The 16,770-nt window shown below is 37.4% G+C and overlaps 3 protein-coding genes across 3 annotated transcripts; 2 read left to right on the plus strand and 1 right to left on the minus strand.

The window, feature by feature from the left end:
• Window positions 1-311: 311 nt before the first annotated feature.
• On the minus strand, window positions 312-4,210 carry uchl3 (ubiquitin carboxyl-terminal esterase L3 (ubiquitin thiolesterase)). Its single transcript, XM_015003801.2, has 9 exons — window positions 4,058-4,210; window positions 3,860-3,871; window positions 3,359-3,487; window positions 3,053-3,209; window positions 2,283-2,368; window positions 2,116-2,163; window positions 1,942-2,017; window positions 1,071-1,129; window positions 312-934 (listed from the first exon to the last, which is right to left on the minus strand). Exons 1-9 carry the CDS (start codon window positions 4,097-4,099, stop codon window positions 845-847), a joined length of 699 nt encoding a protein of 232 aa, XP_014859287.1. The 5' UTR covers window positions 4,100-4,210; the 3' UTR covers window positions 312-844.
• Window positions 4,211-5,564: 1,354 nt separating this feature from the next.
• On the plus strand, window positions 5,565-9,024 carry commd6 (COMM domain containing 6). Its single transcript, XM_015003834.2, has 7 exons — window positions 5,565-5,735; window positions 6,125-6,183; window positions 6,496-6,561; window positions 7,380-7,456; window positions 7,599-7,767; window positions 8,233-8,385; window positions 8,496-9,024. Exons 1-7 carry the CDS (start codon window positions 5,711-5,713, stop codon window positions 8,544-8,546), a joined length of 600 nt encoding a protein of 199 aa, XP_014859320.2. The 5' UTR covers window positions 5,565-5,710; the 3' UTR covers window positions 8,547-9,024.
• A 106-nt stretch (window positions 9,025-9,130) lies between these two features.
• LOC106927915 (uncharacterized) lies at window positions 9,131-15,127 on the plus strand. The gene is made up of 3 exons (XM_015003822.2): window positions 9,131-10,095; window positions 11,590-11,732; window positions 11,822-15,127. Exons 1-3 carry the CDS (start codon window positions 9,924-9,926, stop codon window positions 12,974-12,976), a joined length of 1,470 nt encoding a protein of 489 aa, XP_014859308.2. The 5' UTR covers window positions 9,131-9,923; the 3' UTR covers window positions 12,977-15,127.
• Window positions 15,128-16,770: the final 1,643 nt, after the last annotated feature.

A 16,770-nucleotide genomic window follows, 5' to 3' on the forward strand; every position in this document is an offset into this window, starting at 1 on the left:
ATATTTCTAAAACAGGCATCTTGATCGGCAGCATCAGGTATGTCTGAGACTACACCCTGATTTGTAAATGTAAGCTCCTTAGAATAAATCTATTCAGAGGGTTGAATCATTTTATGGGTATATTGTAATAGCAAAAGCTAAAAATAAAACCTACTTGAAACAGCTCTTGCAGTTTTTTTTTTATTAGTTTTTTTTTACAACCACAGCAATGTTTTTGGAGTTTTTATATTAAACCTAATTTAATGTGGGAGCTAATTTTAGTAGAAACTATATGTAAACTTGAAGACAAACACTAAGGACCCCCAAAAAAGTGCTTATTAAATTTGCCCTTTATTTGACAAACTCATAATTACAAAAATGTAGGCACCTTTCACCCGCATGTTCAGACTAGATGTTTGTTATCCTCCGACAGTCATCTTTGTTAAAGCAGTTCATAACGCATTAATTCATGAAACATCATCATCCTTTAAGTGTTTTGAGAGAATGAAATTAAAGCATCTTAAAATGTGTCTCCACAGCTCATCTCCATGATGCGATCGAAGTAATTGTCAAAAACAAACCCAAACACGATAAAATTAAACAGTGAATAAGTGCAGTTAAATGTTCACCCAAAAAGAGCCTCAAACATTCAGATTAAGCAAATCTATAATCCAAGGCAGCGATGCAGATTTCCGATCCCTGGTATTCTTTTAGTTTGAGATTTGCTTGCAATAACATTGTGAGAGAAAAAAACAACAACTGTGTTTTATAATATATTCAGCACTTCAGAATGTTTGGCAGTAATGTTTTCTTTGCTTTCTGGGGTCAAAAAAAAAAAAAAAACACAAAAGGAAACGGAGCTTCCTCAGAACGAGTCTTTGGACAGAGCGATGATGGTGAAACGGACCTCCTGAGGGTCACGAGCCATGAAAACCTTACACACTTCTACGGCGTCCTGGAACACACAAGTCAAATCATTTACTGCCAACAGATTTAAAGGAAACTCTCACTGTCCAGCATCATACAAAATAACACAAACTAAAAGTGAACTTTCTATGTAATAATCTTAATTGTGTTTAGCAATATCTTACCTCAAGGAGCGTATCTTCTGTAGTTTTTCCATGGACAACAGGGAAAGGCTTCCGTCCATCTATGTATGAAATTAACTGTTGCTTTAAATCTTTTAATTTTCACCATGGCTGTGTATATATGTATATACACACATTTTGGGAAGTGAACATTTTCTTATTTCTTCAGTTGTTTCAATAAACACCAGTCTTACTTGAATACCGTGTCTTTGCTGTAGAGGTGAACCAATTGCAGTTTTCTAGGTGATCGACAATCTTTTAACAATCCTGATCTGCCAATTACGATTTTGGCTAATATAGATTTTTTTGTCTACTAAATATAGCAACAAAGTTGCTGAGTTGTAAACAGTATGGTGATTATTGTTAACAGAGCACCTGCAGACGTGACCTGGTGGCCAGGTCTGTCTGCCAGCCTGCTCTCACAGCATAACAGAAAGGAATAGTGGCTGATTATCAGATCCTTTTCAGAGGTAAAGAAGATTGTTTTGGGAAATCAGCCAATGTTTCAAAACAAAGGAAAATCAAAGCTGATTTATCGGTGCACCCCTACTTTCTCATTTTGATCGGCTGTTTGTGAAACTTCATATTTGTTCCCTACGAAACCAGGAGGTTAAGGATTATTGCAAAAAAGCTCTTAGGAACTCTGGTCTACTTAAAAGTTAAGAACTGAAGCATCAGTTTTACTGTATCAAACTTTGGCTCCATGATTTGGGGTATTTCCTCCCCCTGCCCCCAACTAAACAAGTGAACTTGAGCTTGAATAAAAACATGACTTTATTGTACATTTGTTAATACAAACGTGCTAGTACCTGTACAGGGCGCTGTAATGTGACAAACCGCAATTAAGATTTGCGACATGCTGCTGTGAACTCACCTAGTTCGTATAACTGTCCTCCGACGTTCACAAAAGCTATAAAATGCAGATTGACCTTTTCATCTAAACTCGGGGCCTACGTCAGACGAGAAATGAATTCATTGAGGTTAATTTGTGTACATGTCAAATTCAGTGCAAATTAATCTTACAAATGAACTTAAAGTTATTCCAAACCTCAGTTTGTCCCTCCTGTGCGCTAGATTCATGTGTGACACGTATGCTCTGGGAGAAACAATCGAACAAAAGAACTACATGAGTCATTTGACTTTTCTCCTTTAAAGTCCCTTCGGGTTCGTTTCTACAATTAATGTCCATCCATGCTCCCTTCAGCTTCGTCCTACCTCGTCTTTTTCCAGAAACGTGGCCCTTTCCTCTGGGGTCATTTTTGCCGTTTGGTCAAGAAACTTCTTAAGGGGAGAGTCGGCCTCTGTGAAGGAGGAGCAAAATATAAACGGTACAGGACTACTCGCTTTTAAATACAAGATTAGATTTAAACTATTCTACTTATTACTAAAGTAAGGATTCCTAAACATTTGTGGAAAAATCCCCAATTTTTACAGATGCAACTTACCGAAGTTCTCAATCTTTAAGTTAAATTAATAGAAGCAAGAGAGAAAAATACTAAAGACAACGACCAAAAAAGAAAAAAAAATAGAAACAGTAAGGAAGGAGAGAAGGAAGGAGAAGGAGGTAAGGGTTGATGGAAGGAAGGATGGAACAGAAGAGTAGGAAGGAAGGAAGGAAGGAATTGAACAAACAGTGGGCACAAAAAAAGGAGGACAAAAGATCCAAGTATGTATCTTAGTATGAAGAATGGATGAATGGAAAGACATAACTACATAAGGAAGAAAGAAAGGACACATGGAGCGAAGGATAAAATGAAGCAGATAATATAACATTTCTTTAATAATTTTCTCTCATTGTTTTGATTCTATCAGGGCAATGTGAAGACTATGGGAAATTGTTTTTTAATGTTTAGTTTTTGCATTGAATCAGCTCTAAATGCACTAAGGTTTGATGTTGTAATGCAACAAAATGTGAACAGATCCACATGTTTTTTGGTCAGTTTTACTTTTCCTTCCAATGTGATTCACATGAAGTTAAAACTCACCAAACTGCAGGTGAGCCTGGTTGTTAGCCACTGCGTGAATTAATCCGATCGTTCCACAGGCGTTCCCAATAGTTTGCTTGATAAAGTATACGTCAGGGGAGACTCCGTGCCCCTGGCCTTTGAGTCTCTCCTCCTCTTCTTGCTTAAACGCCTCATACTGGATGCAAGAGAAAAGCAGCAGAAAGACAAGAAACATGTAAACAATCATCAATATTTCTGTTCAACATTCATCAATGGCACATAAACTATAGACACCTAAAAATCAAGAGCGTCTATGTGTTTTATAACTGTATAAATATGTCAAACCTTCTCTGTTACAGGGAAGAGGAGCAGCACTGCACACACTGGTCTTGGTACCAAGCTCAGAAGCTCTGGATCCAACCCGTAAACGTCCCCAAACTGCCAAGACGGCTTCATGCCCAAACAGCTGACAAACTAGATGCAAACAAAGTAAATTAGCATGCACAACAAGATACACTGACATAATCTAGTTTAAAATACAAAACCCACTCACCCAACCTCCAAAAGATATATTTCTGGGCTTGTAGACATATTATATTTAGGTTGTGGAACCAGAAATGTTTTTGACAGTTCATTTATTTAAACATGTTTTCCTAAGTTTGGACATCATGTATCCACTGCAGTATTTTTTTAACTGCATTAACAGCGATTTTATTTTTATTTTTTATTGTTTTATGACAATACTGTAAATGTAGCATCATTGTGGCGTGGGCCTTGCACATTTGAAAACTATTTGCAACTCTTTATTTTCAGCACTATCATTAAATAGAACCAAAAAGAGCTTACCTTGGTCATGACCTGAAAAAATAATAATAGAGAGAAAGAGAAATTGGTAAATACATATGATTTATTAGCAGAGCCCCTACACCGGGCTCAGCTTTTGTTCTTATAGCTAGCCAGCACAGTAGCTAGTTTTCACATGCTTCAGAATGAATGGCTTGAATAAAACCTTGCAGCTGTGAAAATAGCCGATGGGGTACATACTTCTGGATTGGACTCCAGAGGCAGCCAGCGTGGAGAGTCCATTTTAGGTGTAGTTTGATATGTTGCTGCTAACTGCGAGCTGAGTCTGATTTAGAAAGGTCTGTTTGACAGCTGCGATTCGCTTCCGTGTCTAATCACTGCACATTGACCTGGAGGCGAGTCACGGGGGTGGTACGCTTGTTTTAGCTCACAACAAACACATTATTTAAGAAGATTCAGAATTTCTCACGAGCAATTTTCATATTTTATGGTCTTTATATTAATTTTATATTAATATTTTTGATATTTAATGGCTACTATTCCAGTAAAATTAAAGATATTTCCTTTTAACACCCCCTTTCTGAACCTTACGGTGGATCATTCCAGAATTTGGGCGTTGCTCGTTTGTAGAGATGCCTCGGTTTTATGCCTTATTTTTCATAAATTATTCAAGTTAATTAGTCACGATTGTTTTTAACATTATACCTGAAAAAAAAAAGATAGTTTATTGGATGTCTTTCTGTGTGTAGCTCATACCCATTTGCTGCCAGATGGGGATGGGTACTTTTTTTTTTTCAAGTGCCGTGTAGAAGCTTTGAGTAGTAGAGGCAGCATCATACGTAAACGCTGCCGCCATATTGAAAGTGGCAGCTTTAAAGCTTTAAAGACCAATCCAATCCATAGACCTTGTCGGCAGAGAGAAGCATTAAGTGCTCCAAAACTGTATGACTTGATAAACTGCACTAACTTTAGACTTGATAAACTAAAAGGCGTATCAACACCATCAATGCCATGGCTATCACTAAATCATCATAATGTGAAAACTTCACACTGGTTTCTGTATTTCTGTCCACTCTTTCTTTTGACTATACCTTGATTTCCAAATATAACAGAAACTTTAATTACTTTAATTTGAAGGGAAAAAAACATGGACCACTGCTACAGTCCAGGATTTTACTAATTAGGCAAGGTATGATGCTTTTAATATCTGATTCAGGAGTGACTTACACAAAGATGAGACAGTTGTAGGAAACATGCAAGTTATGTCAATGCGTGCTGGCTCTTGAAGTGCTGACTTCAGACACAGTCTCCACAAATTCTTGAGTGAGATTTGCTTCTTGGTTCCCTGAAGTCGTTCTTTACTAAGCCTTGTACCAGGCCCCCATCCCAGATCTGTAGATCTATGCCATTTTTTGTATTCTAAACCTTTTTTTTTTGTTAGTCTTATGTAATTCTATGATAAATTTAATATTTTATTTTCAATGGCTGTAAGTCATAATGAAAAGAATTAACAGGATAATCTCTTAGTTTCACTTTTTGAATTGAGTAGAGTTAAATAGCTTTTCAATTACATTCTAATTTACTGAGCTGCCCCATGGTTGAAGTGAAACCATCAACCCGGACATGCCAAGTTTACGCTGTTTTCGACGAGAAACAGAGTAAAAACATTTTCAGCGAATTATTGCGGATTTTCCTGTATCGTAACTATGGATACTCCCGTGCAGCAGATGGCGCTGTGCAGTTTTTAATGTAGTTAAACATACAAGAAGGATCATTTGGGAAGCAGCAGTATGCATTTTGCTATGTTTTCAGGACCTCTTTGAAAACAAACACAGAAAGGTTTAGACTTTTAAAAGCTTCTTAATTTAAACTGTATTTTGCTGTCAAATAACGATGCCAGCGGCAGAGGAATCACACGGTGAGTACTAAACGGCTATAAAAGGGTCAGAACTTCACTACTGAGATAAATAGGAACAGTGACAGACTTGTAGGGTCTCGGTTGTAAAGTTTCACCATAAAATGACAGAAGCTATTCTCTTCCGACTGAATAGAAACACTCACTTTGATCTCAACTTTGTTTTTGATTTCAGCCATTCATCGATACAAAACAATGGGGATATAGATACACTAGAACACTTACCTAAAAAAGAAAAAGGAGAGAAAGAGAAAAAAGCAGCCAAATGTAAAAAGTGATAAATTTAAAAGATTGCAAGAATTTCTGACACTTGTAGCAATAGGAAGAGGTGGTAAATTATGTCATAATTAATGCATTTGTCCTTATGTGGAGTTGTTCTTTTGTAATTTTAGGCATCAGCAGAGCTGTAGACAAAATCTGCAGCTTGCCTCCATATCTGTTAACTGAAACAGTAAGTAATATAAAACTTAATAAGTTAATCATTTCTGGGTGTGAAGGGAAACGGCATACTCGTAATTTCTTTATCGTATCTTTGACATCTACTGGCACACATGCAACTTCTGAAATGCGGCGAGTAAAAGCGAGGAGACTCTAACATGTCTGGTACGATTTGCTTCATAATGTGTCTGCCTTGATAACAGCAGGATGTAAACAGAGTTGAGTAATATTGATTTTTTTTGTGTGTGTGTTAACCGCCCTCTGCACAAACCACTCAGGATGCGGTTTTGGAACGGTTCAACTGCAAATCTTTTAATCTTCACAGTCTCAGCACATTCTGACATATCTTCAAGGGCAAACCAGTGGAGTAGATTCAGCTGAAATTGCTCTTGTGAGTCAATTTTTTTTTCAACCTCTAAACTGTCTTCCACTCATGTGAATGTTGCTATGTGCCCTAATGTGTCCTTTCTTCTTTTTTATTTTATTTTGTTAGAAACTGTGGAGTGCTCACTTTTAACCCAGAACAGGAATTGGAACAAACTTGGAAACCAGGGACTCTAGTTTATTAGTCACTCTTTAGCTTATATTTTAGAAACTGTAGGGTGCGCACTATTTAGATGCTGAGAAACTCCTATTATTGCAACCCAGAAAAGGAATTAGAACAAACTTAGAATCCAGAAAAAAAATATTCCAGAACAGAAACATTTAGTTTTTATTATTACTTAGAAACTGTGGAGTACTCATTACTTTTACAAATTTAAAGCACACTTAGAAAGTCCAGAGAATACTTATCCTTATCTAGCATCCCAGAAGACCAAAGGATACTTACTTACTTACACTTATCTAGCAACCCAGAACAGGGATTAGAACAAACTTAGAATCCAGAAAAAAAACCTACCTTAGCAACTACTTCTTAGACTCCTATTCTCCCAAACAAGAAAAGGAATTAGACCAGAAGATACTTACTTATACTTATCTACCAAGCCTGAATAGGAGTATCTAGTTTATTTACTACGGATCAACATTATTAGCTTTTTCTTCTTTTGCTCTTTCCTTTGGTTTGTTATTTTGTTTGTATTTCCTTTTAATTCCTGTAAAGCACTTTATATTGCCTTGTTGCTGAAAATGTGCCATATAAATAAATAATTACCTTTACCTTTCCCCAGTTGTTGCTTCCTGATTTTCTTTAAATGTTTATCATCTGAACAGAGACTTCAGAGGGCCGGGGTAACAATCGATCATGAAGCTGTCCAGGGTATTACCAGATTTCTTCTGTTGACATTCAGGTAGTGTTATTCATGTTTTGTTTTTCTCACTGGATGCGGAGTGCTAATCTGGTCTTTATTTAGCAAATCAAAATGTCAAATCACACACAGAGGAGCACATCAGTCTGCTACCAGATGAAACATCAGTGGTTTGTATCTCCAGGTCAGCTGGAAAGAACAACTTCTCTGCAGACGAACTTGTGTCCAAACTGGAGGAAGGCAGCAACAAATGGTCCAAAGCTTCTCTTCAGACCTTGCACACGTTGTGGAGCGAACATGGTGCCTCGGTTCGTGCTCAGCAGGAAGTACAGTCCATGCTGAGCATCGGTCAGGTACGCACAAACTTAAGAGCATTTCCATTTAAAGAACAGTTGTACATTTGGTCATAATCCAAACACAAACAGTAAACATGTTATATAATTTAATTACAGGATGTTTGAGGTAATATTTTGTAAAACTACCACATTTGTGAGCATGTATCTAACAGTTGTGTCCACAAATTGTTCCACCCAAGCTGTGGATCTTTGCAGCTCCCTCACATATACTAAGGGTCTCTTGGCTGCTTCTTTGATTATTTCTTACCTTGCCTGGCCTGTCAGTGAAGTCGGACAACCATGCATCACTTCTTCCATTTTCAGAATCAAGCACGTCTTTGTCTGTCATGTAAAACCCCCAAATAAAACAAACACAACTATGTGGTTTAACGAGACAATTTGAGATCAAGCTGAAGCTAAAGGGTGTGAATACGTATCGAAGTGTGTCCTGATAATCAGAATAGATTTGTGTGTACGCTGTAGCTTGTGGACATGCAGTGGAAGCTGGGGATGGCGGTGAGTTCAGACACGTGCCGGTCTCTAAACTCCCCGTACGTGTCTCTGCTGCTGAAGATCGTCGAGCCCTCTGGACAGATCTGCCAGAGGGCTTTCGAGATGACAATTCCACAGTTCCAGGTTGGTGTTAGTCGACATCGACTTTGATCTATATTAATTCTGACTGAATTATTCAGACACTGATGATATTTTCTTCTTTTTTTTTTTTTTTTTTACTTTTGACTCTTCAGAATTTTCACAAGCAGTTCAAGGAGATGGCAGCGATTATGGAGACTGTATGATGTGCAAAAAAGCCAAAGTGTGCAGTTAATACCAGTTTATATAAAAGTGAAAGAAGGAACAGCTTGACATCCTTGTTTTTTTTTTCTTCTTTCTTGCCAGGTGTCTTAAAATGTCGACGTGACTTGCTGTAAATGTCAGCTCTCAGCTTGTCTCTCTCTGAGATCTTGTGTGATGCATTTGGAACCCTTTAAGATAAGAACAGCTGAAAAAGGCAGCTTTTAGGGTTACGTAATTTATCCTATTGCTGAGTTTCGCGGGAGATTTGCAACATCTGTGTCCATGATGAGACCGATTTATGACTAATATATTTTTATTTGCACACTTCGACCATAAATATAAATTTTTGTATTTCTGTTGAGGTTAAAAGACTGTTACGTCATTTTATGATTGCTTTTTCTGTCAGTTTTGATGCCTTCATTGAAATGCTGTATATAAATCATGATGCACTTTAAAATAATAAAGTGGTTGTTCCATTTAGTTTTTGCATGTATTTTTGGATTCTACTGCATTTTCCTAATATCTGCAGCAGATGTGATCTTTTCATCATGTTTTTCTCTTTAAAAATAAATACAGTTCCCTGTTTGGAAATAGTTTTAACTGCCTTCATTTTGTAATAGAATAGAAATACCCATTATTGTCCAATAGTGGGGAAAATCCGGTAGGTTCATGGTTAAACATGAACCTGTACATTTTCTTTACGTTTTAAATGGTCCTTGTTAGATGTGGGTACCACATAGTATTTTAAAAACAACAAATTAGTTTTTAAAATTATTTGTTGTGTGCCCAAACATCCATAACAGAGAAGTTACCCTGAGTCACTGCACTGGGGAAGCTGGTATGGAAGAATATATATTTACTTCATATTCCATGTTGTGGAAAAAACAAAACTGTAACTAACTCAGACAAGAAGTCATGTTTTTTATTTTTTATTTTTATTTTTTCATTCATTTCAAACAATTGTAAGTGTAACATTTTAATATTTGGTCTTGTGAAATATTGTGATCCATAAAAATGAGTTAGAAATTACAAAAAAAAAGGAAAAAAAAAACAATTTAACAAAGCATACCGAAAATAACGACTAGGAAACGTGCTTATAAAGGTTTGTCAATAATAGACGGACTTTTTTAATATATTCCAATAACAAAGCAAAACAAAAGAGTTAATTTTGGAAGAAATAACTTATAAACTTTCGTATTGGGATTGCTTTAAATAAGACTTTTAACGGTGCATTTAAAAGTCGGAAAAAGTCAGCGTAGACGTCATCACTCCACAAGTCACGTGACGTAAGTCGCCATTTTGGATATCCTTTGGATACCTTTTCTGTTGTTTAACAACACGCGCGGAAAGATAAAGAACAAGTCTCTTAGGAAGACGAAATGGCTTGTTGTGTCGCTGTCGGTTGCTCTAATCGGTCAATCAGAAAAGATTTGTCATTTTACCGCTTTCCTAAAGACCCAGAGAGGAGGACTTTGTGGGTGCAAGCTGTGTGCCGCCGAAACTGGAACCCCACCGACTACTCCAGAATATGCAGTAAACATTTCATTTCGGGTAAATATACCAGTCTGTGTGTGTATTATTGTTATATTGCTGAATTGATTTAGTTAACTTGCTGACTTATAATTTTCTCTACACATTGCTTTCACTAACCGCGCGGGTTACGGGTGTTGTGTCGAGTCTGGTTCCACCGTCTAGTTGCCTCCTCACCAGTTCTGCACTGCTCTCGCTCCATGGCGCCTTTGCACCGCGTTTTATGCTCATGGGCGGCAACCTCACGTTGTACACTGTGTACACTAGGGCATTTATAGGAATATTTAAACAAATGTTCTTGCCATCAAATGTCAGTACAATATTGTGCAGTACTTATTTGAATTATTGATCAGTTCTACGTTCAAAACTCACACTTAATAAAATCTCCCGTTACACATTTTAAAATGCTGTAAAATTATATCAATTTATTATACTAAAATTTCTGCAGGTTTTTATTAGCGCATAAAGCACATGTGTTTTAATTCTGACACGCTTCTGCAGCAGCATTCTTAAATATTCAAGTTAATTACTGATAATGCAATATTTTCCAAAAAAGTTCTATTTGTCTTTAGATGCACCTTCATTAACTTTAGTCCATTTGTGTTGGGATCAGAGGTATGGAATTTGTCTGTATATCAAAATAGTCTGTAAGTGCACCAAAGAGATAAGTAATTTCTCAGCCAAATCAAAAAGTAGGTCAAGCTGTGGACTTCACTTTCAGTTTGAAGCATTCACCAACCCAAGTTGAGGGACTCAGTTGTCAGACAGCATAATGTAGCATGAGATTAGGTAATATTTAGTCATTGCTGTTGTATGAATCAACTTTGTTTAGCACTAACTCTGTTTCATTTGACAGCTCAGAGAGATGCAGACAGAGAAATATTGAGAATTTTAGAGAGAAAAAAGAAAAGCACTTGTAAGGTGTAAAGTAATACTGTCCCAAACTTTGCAATATAACTTCCCCAAACTGTAGATTTTGCTTCCAATGGGGTTAAGATAAAGACCTTGTTAAATTTTTAAGCATTGGGTTCATTTTTTACTATTTCCATCATTTAAAATAGTGACTCGCATAAAACTGTGGTGTTTTTATAATTTATTAAAACCATTGAACAACTCTAAGACCTCCTAGAAATGGCCAAGAATCTTATTTTATGGCATTTTGAGAAGAAAAAAAAAATCTTGCTGAGAAGTTTGAAGAACTTAAGCATTTTGGAGTTTGCTCAATGTAGAAATTCATTGAGAAATTCATTGAGCATTCAAGTATAGATTTGCTTGAATGCACCCTTAATACATCATTGTAAATGTATAGAACCACAAGTAGTGGGTAAACATGTCTCTGCAGGAAAACCCGGTTTCAACAAATGAACAATTGGGATCTAGTAGATTCTTAAGGTCTGTGGCATGCAAAAACTCAAACCCTGCCAGTAATGATTAGTGGTATTTTAACAGAATGAGTAGATTGGACGATACTTTTGATTGTGTCCACAAATGCTTAATTCCTGCCATCACTTGCAGGGCAAAAAAGCAACAACCCTCTGTCTCCAGATTATGTACCCTCTATTTTTGCGTACACCCCAACTGCTGAAAGAAAAGCCAAAAAAAGAGAAGCAGGAGACAGCGAGGAACCTACAAAGAAGAGTCGCACCAAATCTAATCAGGTACGGGAAATGCATCGGATATAAAAGTTTGATTTAAAATCGTCGCTATAAGTTATAAAAAATGTCTAACTGCTGGTGTTACATTTCAGACTGAAATAATAAGTGCTGCAACTGCACTACTGGATCTCTCTGGGACTGGGCCAAACAGTGGGACAGCAGATGACGTTGACCTGTATGAAGAAGAGGTTGGTCAAGCAGATCTGCGTGGGGAGGAGGAAGAAGAAACGGGAGTGGAAGTTCAGACTGAAATGAGCGGTGAAGATATCGACAGTTTGTCATCCGCAGTTCAAAAGTTGACTTCAGACAAAGAACTGCTGACTGATCAGCTAAAGGTCATGGACCTCTCTGAGGAATCGTTTAAAGATAATGATGAAAAAACTAAGGTTTACACAGGTTTACCGACATTTGTCTCATTAATGGCCGTCATGGATTTGATCATGCCTTGTTTACGGAAACCAAACTCGGCCTTATCGCCGTTTCACAAATGCTTATTGACATTAATGAAGCTAAGACTTAATGTCAGTATGCTATATCTATCATATGTTTTCAGAGTTCACTACAGCACAGTTGCAAAAACATTTTCTGACGTGATCACCTTTTTAAATATCAAATTAGTTCCTTCTACTGTATTTTGGCCAGAACGAGATCAGGTAAGAAGTACAATGCCCCAACTTTTTAAAGCTACGTATCCCGATTGTGTTTCGATACTGGACTGTTTTGAGGTATTGACAGAAGGACCGTCATACCTTGAAACCAAAACCATAAACAGTTCTCACTACAAAAGTCACAATACAATGAAGTATTTAATTTCAGTGACGCCACAAGGTTTCATTAATTTTATATCCAAAGGATGGGCTGGCCGTACGTCCGATCGGCTGGTGACAGAGAGCTGCGGCTACCTGAACAATCTTGCTCCAGGAGATGCTGTTCTAGCAAACAAAGGGTTTAGTATTGAAGATATCATTGCTCTGCGTGGCGCAAAGTTGGTAGTTCCTGTCATCACAAAAGGTGTCAAACAGCTGCCGCACGGGGAAATCACAGAAGGCAAAAAACTTTTATCAGTTAGAATAAATATGGACCGAGCCCTGGGCAACCTAAAGCAAAAATACCCAATTTTACAGAGCACCTTTCCTATCAAGTTTTTGCTCACTGATCAAGCGGCAAAGATGTCGACGCTTGACAAAATTATGAGAGTCACTTGTGGTCTCTGCAATATATGTGACTCTGTGATGCCATGTAATTAGACTGACCTCAGAAACTCTTCCAAGTGGGTAGATTTTCCGAGTTGGTACTTGGCAAAGGATTCTTTAGGTATGCCACATCTCAGTGATCCCTGCATCACAGTGATGTGAACATGCCTGTCGAGTTCTGGACTTGAGCATACGGGAAATGTCGCCAGACTGACGTAAGAGCGTATTATGATTTAAGGCAGGGGTCCCCAAACTTTTTCCTGTGAGGGCCACATAACTTTTCCCTTCTCTGGTGGGGGGCCGAAGTCAGTTTGTAACAGAAAAAGTGTGACATTTCCAGGTGTGCCTAAATGTAAAAAAAATATTGTTTTCCAGAAAGCACAATCAAATAACCCTCTCTGGGTTCTTCACAGAAAAAATTCAGGAAATAACACTATTTATGAAATAAATATTTTCTGGACTATAAGCCGCGCCGGGCTATAAGCCGCAGATATCTCTGCCGCTCTTGGTTTTCCACAACGATGTAGCAGCAGCAGAGGGGGGCGGACACCCAAAATTTGAGTCATATCAGGTCAATTGAATATCACATTTATTACTGTTGAAAAAGAAAAAGTTGCCAAGTTTAGATTTAACAGAACTGATTACGGTAGTTTTCGAACGGTAACTGTAACAGTAAATGTGTTGATGCTTCGTGTCTGCTACTAGCATGGGCTAAATGAAAATGGGCGCTTTCTTCTTATTCGTCGTCTTCTTTAGATTTCAACAGCAGCTTGCATCCATTATTGTTGCACTACTGCCATCTATTGGATCCTAATATCTGTCTCAAATTCTAATAATGATCCCAGTATTTAAAAAAAAGCTGAAAATCTTCTTTTCCCTCTCAGTGCTATTTAATTGATCAACAACATTCTCAAAAATCTAATTCCGTTTTAATGGGCGCTTTCTTCTTTTATTTCCAATTTTGACTTCCAATGATTCACTTCCTGCTAAAGAGCCCCCTGGTTGTTGAAGAAAATTCTTCATATAAGCCGCACTGGGCTATAAGCCGCAAGGTTCACAGCTTAGGGGAAAAGTAGCGGCTTATAGTCCGGAAAATACTGTATATGAAAAAAAATCTAAATGCTCTCTGGTATTGTTCAGACCAAATGTGGATCCGGCCCGCGGGCCATAGTTTGGGGACCACTGATTTAAGGGAAAATAATAATACGGGAGCACGGCAGAAAAGGGGGATAAAAACTCTAGTGTCTTGGCCAAAATGGGAGACTTGACAGCTGTGGATGTGAACATATTCAGACACCTTGAATTTTTTTCACGTTTAAATCAAGTTGGCACCACAAATATTGATTTATGTCAGTTTTTTTTTTTTTTTTTTTTTTTCCTTTGTACTGAGGCGACAATGGATCAGGAGGTAGGAGTTTGGTTGTAACCGATGGGACGCAGTTTCAAATCCCTGCTCCATTCGTCACGGCCATCTTCTGTAGCTACCACGTAGCTCACCACCTCCAGAGAGTGACTGAATGTTGTGTGAAGCGTTTTGTGGTCTTCTGGATTAGGTAAAGTGCTATACAATTATGCGTCATTTACCATTCAATCTTTGGAGCTTGCACTGTGCTCAGGTCACAGCCAATAAAGACGGGATATCTTAAGCAGCTGGTCGTTGTGGACACAGATCATGTGAAGCATCATTATTTTTTCTTTACCCTCTTTCTCACAATTCCAGGTTTTCTTTAGGTCTATTCCTGATTGAGGCTCATATTTAAAAAAAAAATAAAAAATTGTGCCTGTTTTATCCTGCACCTTGTTGTTAATGAACAGAGCACAGTTCCCTGTGTTTTTCTTTTCAGGGTTGTTTACAGTAAATGCCTCATTCTGCTTGAAAGCAAACATAGTCTCTGTTTTTATCGGCTGGATCATCCCTGTTTGCCAAACTTGGGCAATTTTCTCCTCACTTAAGAATCAGAATCAGCTTTATTGTCCAGGATTGTGTGCAGACACAAGTAATTTGTATTTTTTGAAGGCTATGTTATATCCCACTGAGGCCTGAACAATTTAGTGATATAAAACATTATGCCTGTTTACTTGGAATTATTTTACTTTCTTTGACTTTATTAATGTAGGTTTGGAGCTTGAGTACTGCATTAAAAATGTAGAATTTTCCCATTTTTTCCATGTATGCGAATAAACTATTTTTAACATTCTTTTAAACTTGCAGGCCTATTGCTCTATCAGTGGATCATCTTAATTGTGCTCTGCTTCCGTAAATATAAATCTTATTTGTATTTGATCTTGGATTCATTGCTTTGAGAAGTTAAACTTTTTTGTTGTCTTAGCTGAAATTGGAAAAAAAAAAAAAAGTTAATTTTACCTATTGCTCAGTGTTCGGTTCTATATTTAAATCATACTTAGGAGCCATATTTAATCAGAGTAGTAAGATCTTCCAAACATTTGGACATTCAAAGCTCAGTAGTGGCAGCGTTAATCTATGCAGCTCCAACAGAGCTGAGAAAACCCTTCATCATTTTTAATTGAGTAAAGTCCCTCTCTGAACTTTACTCTGGTTTAGCTCGAAGCTAGACAGTCAGTAGTATCTTTTTTTATTTTACTGATAAAAGTTTAAGTTTATATGTGAATATATGTGTGCTGGATATTATTGCCAGCTCAGAAATGTGTAGACTCGAGCAGAATGCCTCTTCTGTTTTAATAACTTACTATTTTTAAGCTATGCTCCCATCTAGCAATGTTATTTTAATTTTTATTAAAATTCTAAAAAGGGAACCTTATTTCTTCTAGATATCAATAAAATGCAAACCAAGATTTTTAGTGGTTTGGAGTTCTTGATAAGTAATAGCTAAGATAAGTAGGAGAGCTCAGTGTGGGTGGGTGTCTAGTCTGCAGGGCCTAGTCTGCAGGGCCCTGACTGATGAGGTTATATATGGCAAAGGTACTATTTTGGGAAAGGTGGAGTTCTAGGAATTATGTAGTCTGGCAGATGGGAGCTTCCTGCTACGTACAGCAGCTATGTAATACTATGATTCAGCAGGGGTAGCTTGTAAACAGAAAACCTGTTTACTGCTTACAAGCTCATACTCAATACTCGTAGGCCTTAAACACGGCTTTCATTAAAAACTATCCTCAGGAATTACAACCAACGGGAGCCCAGAGGAGCTGTGCCACAGGGGCTGCAAACATTCCTCATATTGCCATGGGAGACACTTTCCATTTAACAGCTTCTGTTCTGTTAGAGAAAAGGCGGAGCTCCGTCCTGTCATTTGGTACTATGGCAAGGTGTTGTATAATTTAACACCAAAAAGATTTCAACTATCTAAAATGTAAAAGGAAAAAAAAAAAAGCAAGACAGATAACGTAAATTTTCTCGTTTAACAAGACTTTCGAATTATGATATTAATCATACTATATGATTTTATATTTGAAATCTAAAACTTAATTTAAATATTGTATTTAAATAGAAATGTAAGGACATCCTGTCGTAAGCAACCAAGCAGCATTTTCAGAGTATTTCCATGTATTTGGAACGATAACGAGAAGCAGTTTATTTGAGAATACAAAAAGTAAATACAAATGTATTGGCTGCCACATCAGAATAGGCTGGACTCATTGACCACAAGGAGAGCACCAAAATCCTTAAGATCAACTCTAATAACGACCTCTGGAGGACGCACAATCTTTCATCTACCTGGACAGCATCACAGACTAGCAAGGTGGAACCGATGCAGTTGTCAAGGGAAGGGCTGGGCATTAATCCAGCTTACAAACATCTGAGCATTGTTATGGATTCTGTGTGGGTTTTTTTTCTATCTCTTTTACCCTCTTTTATCTGCTTACACGCT

This window comes from Poecilia mexicana, unplaced genomic scaffold, assembly GCF_051168715.1.
Source record: "Poecilia mexicana isolate PSO_F unplaced genomic scaffold, ASM5116871v1 scaffold_2, whole genome shotgun sequence".
NCBI classification, from domain to species: Eukaryota; Metazoa; Chordata; class Actinopteri; order Cyprinodontiformes; family Poeciliidae; genus Poecilia; species Poecilia mexicana.

Excerpts from the sequence above, each read along its gene's own strand:
- LOC106927915 (XM_015003822.2), top strand. The coding sequence starts at position 9,924 with ATGGCTTGTTGTGTCGCTGTCGGTTGCTCTAATCGGTCAATCAGAAAA. Across the intron at positions 10,096-11,589 it reads CAGTAAACATTTCATTTCGG|GGCAAAAAAGCAACAACCCT; the intron begins GTAAATATACCA and ends CATCACTTGCAG. Across the intron at positions 11,733-11,821 it reads GTCGCACCAAATCTAATCAG|ACTGAAATAATAAGTGCTGC; the intron begins GTACGGGAAATG and ends GTTACATTTCAG.
- uchl3 (XM_015003801.2), bottom strand. The coding sequence starts at position 4,099 with ATGGACTCTCCACGCTGGCTGCCTCTGGAGTCCAATCCAGAA. Across the intron at positions 3,210-3,358 it reads TCTTCCCTGTAACAGAGAAG|TATGAGGCGTTTAAGCAAGA; the intron begins GTTTGACATATT and ends TCTTGCATCCAG. Across the intron at positions 2,369-3,052 it reads CCAGGCTCACCTGCAGTTTG|AGGCCGACTCTCCCCTTAAG; the intron begins GTGAGTTTTAAC and ends CCTCCTTCACAG.
- commd6 (XM_015003834.2), top strand. The coding sequence starts at position 5,711 with ATGCCAGCGGCAGAGGAATCACACG. Across the intron at positions 5,736-6,124 it reads AGCGGCAGAGGAATCACACG|GCATCAGCAGAGCTGTAGAC; the intron begins GTGAGTACTAAA and ends TTGTAATTTTAG. Across the intron at positions 8,386-8,495 it reads TGACAATTCCACAGTTCCAG|AATTTTCACAAGCAGTTCAA; the intron begins GTTGGTGTTAGT and ends TTGACTCTTCAG.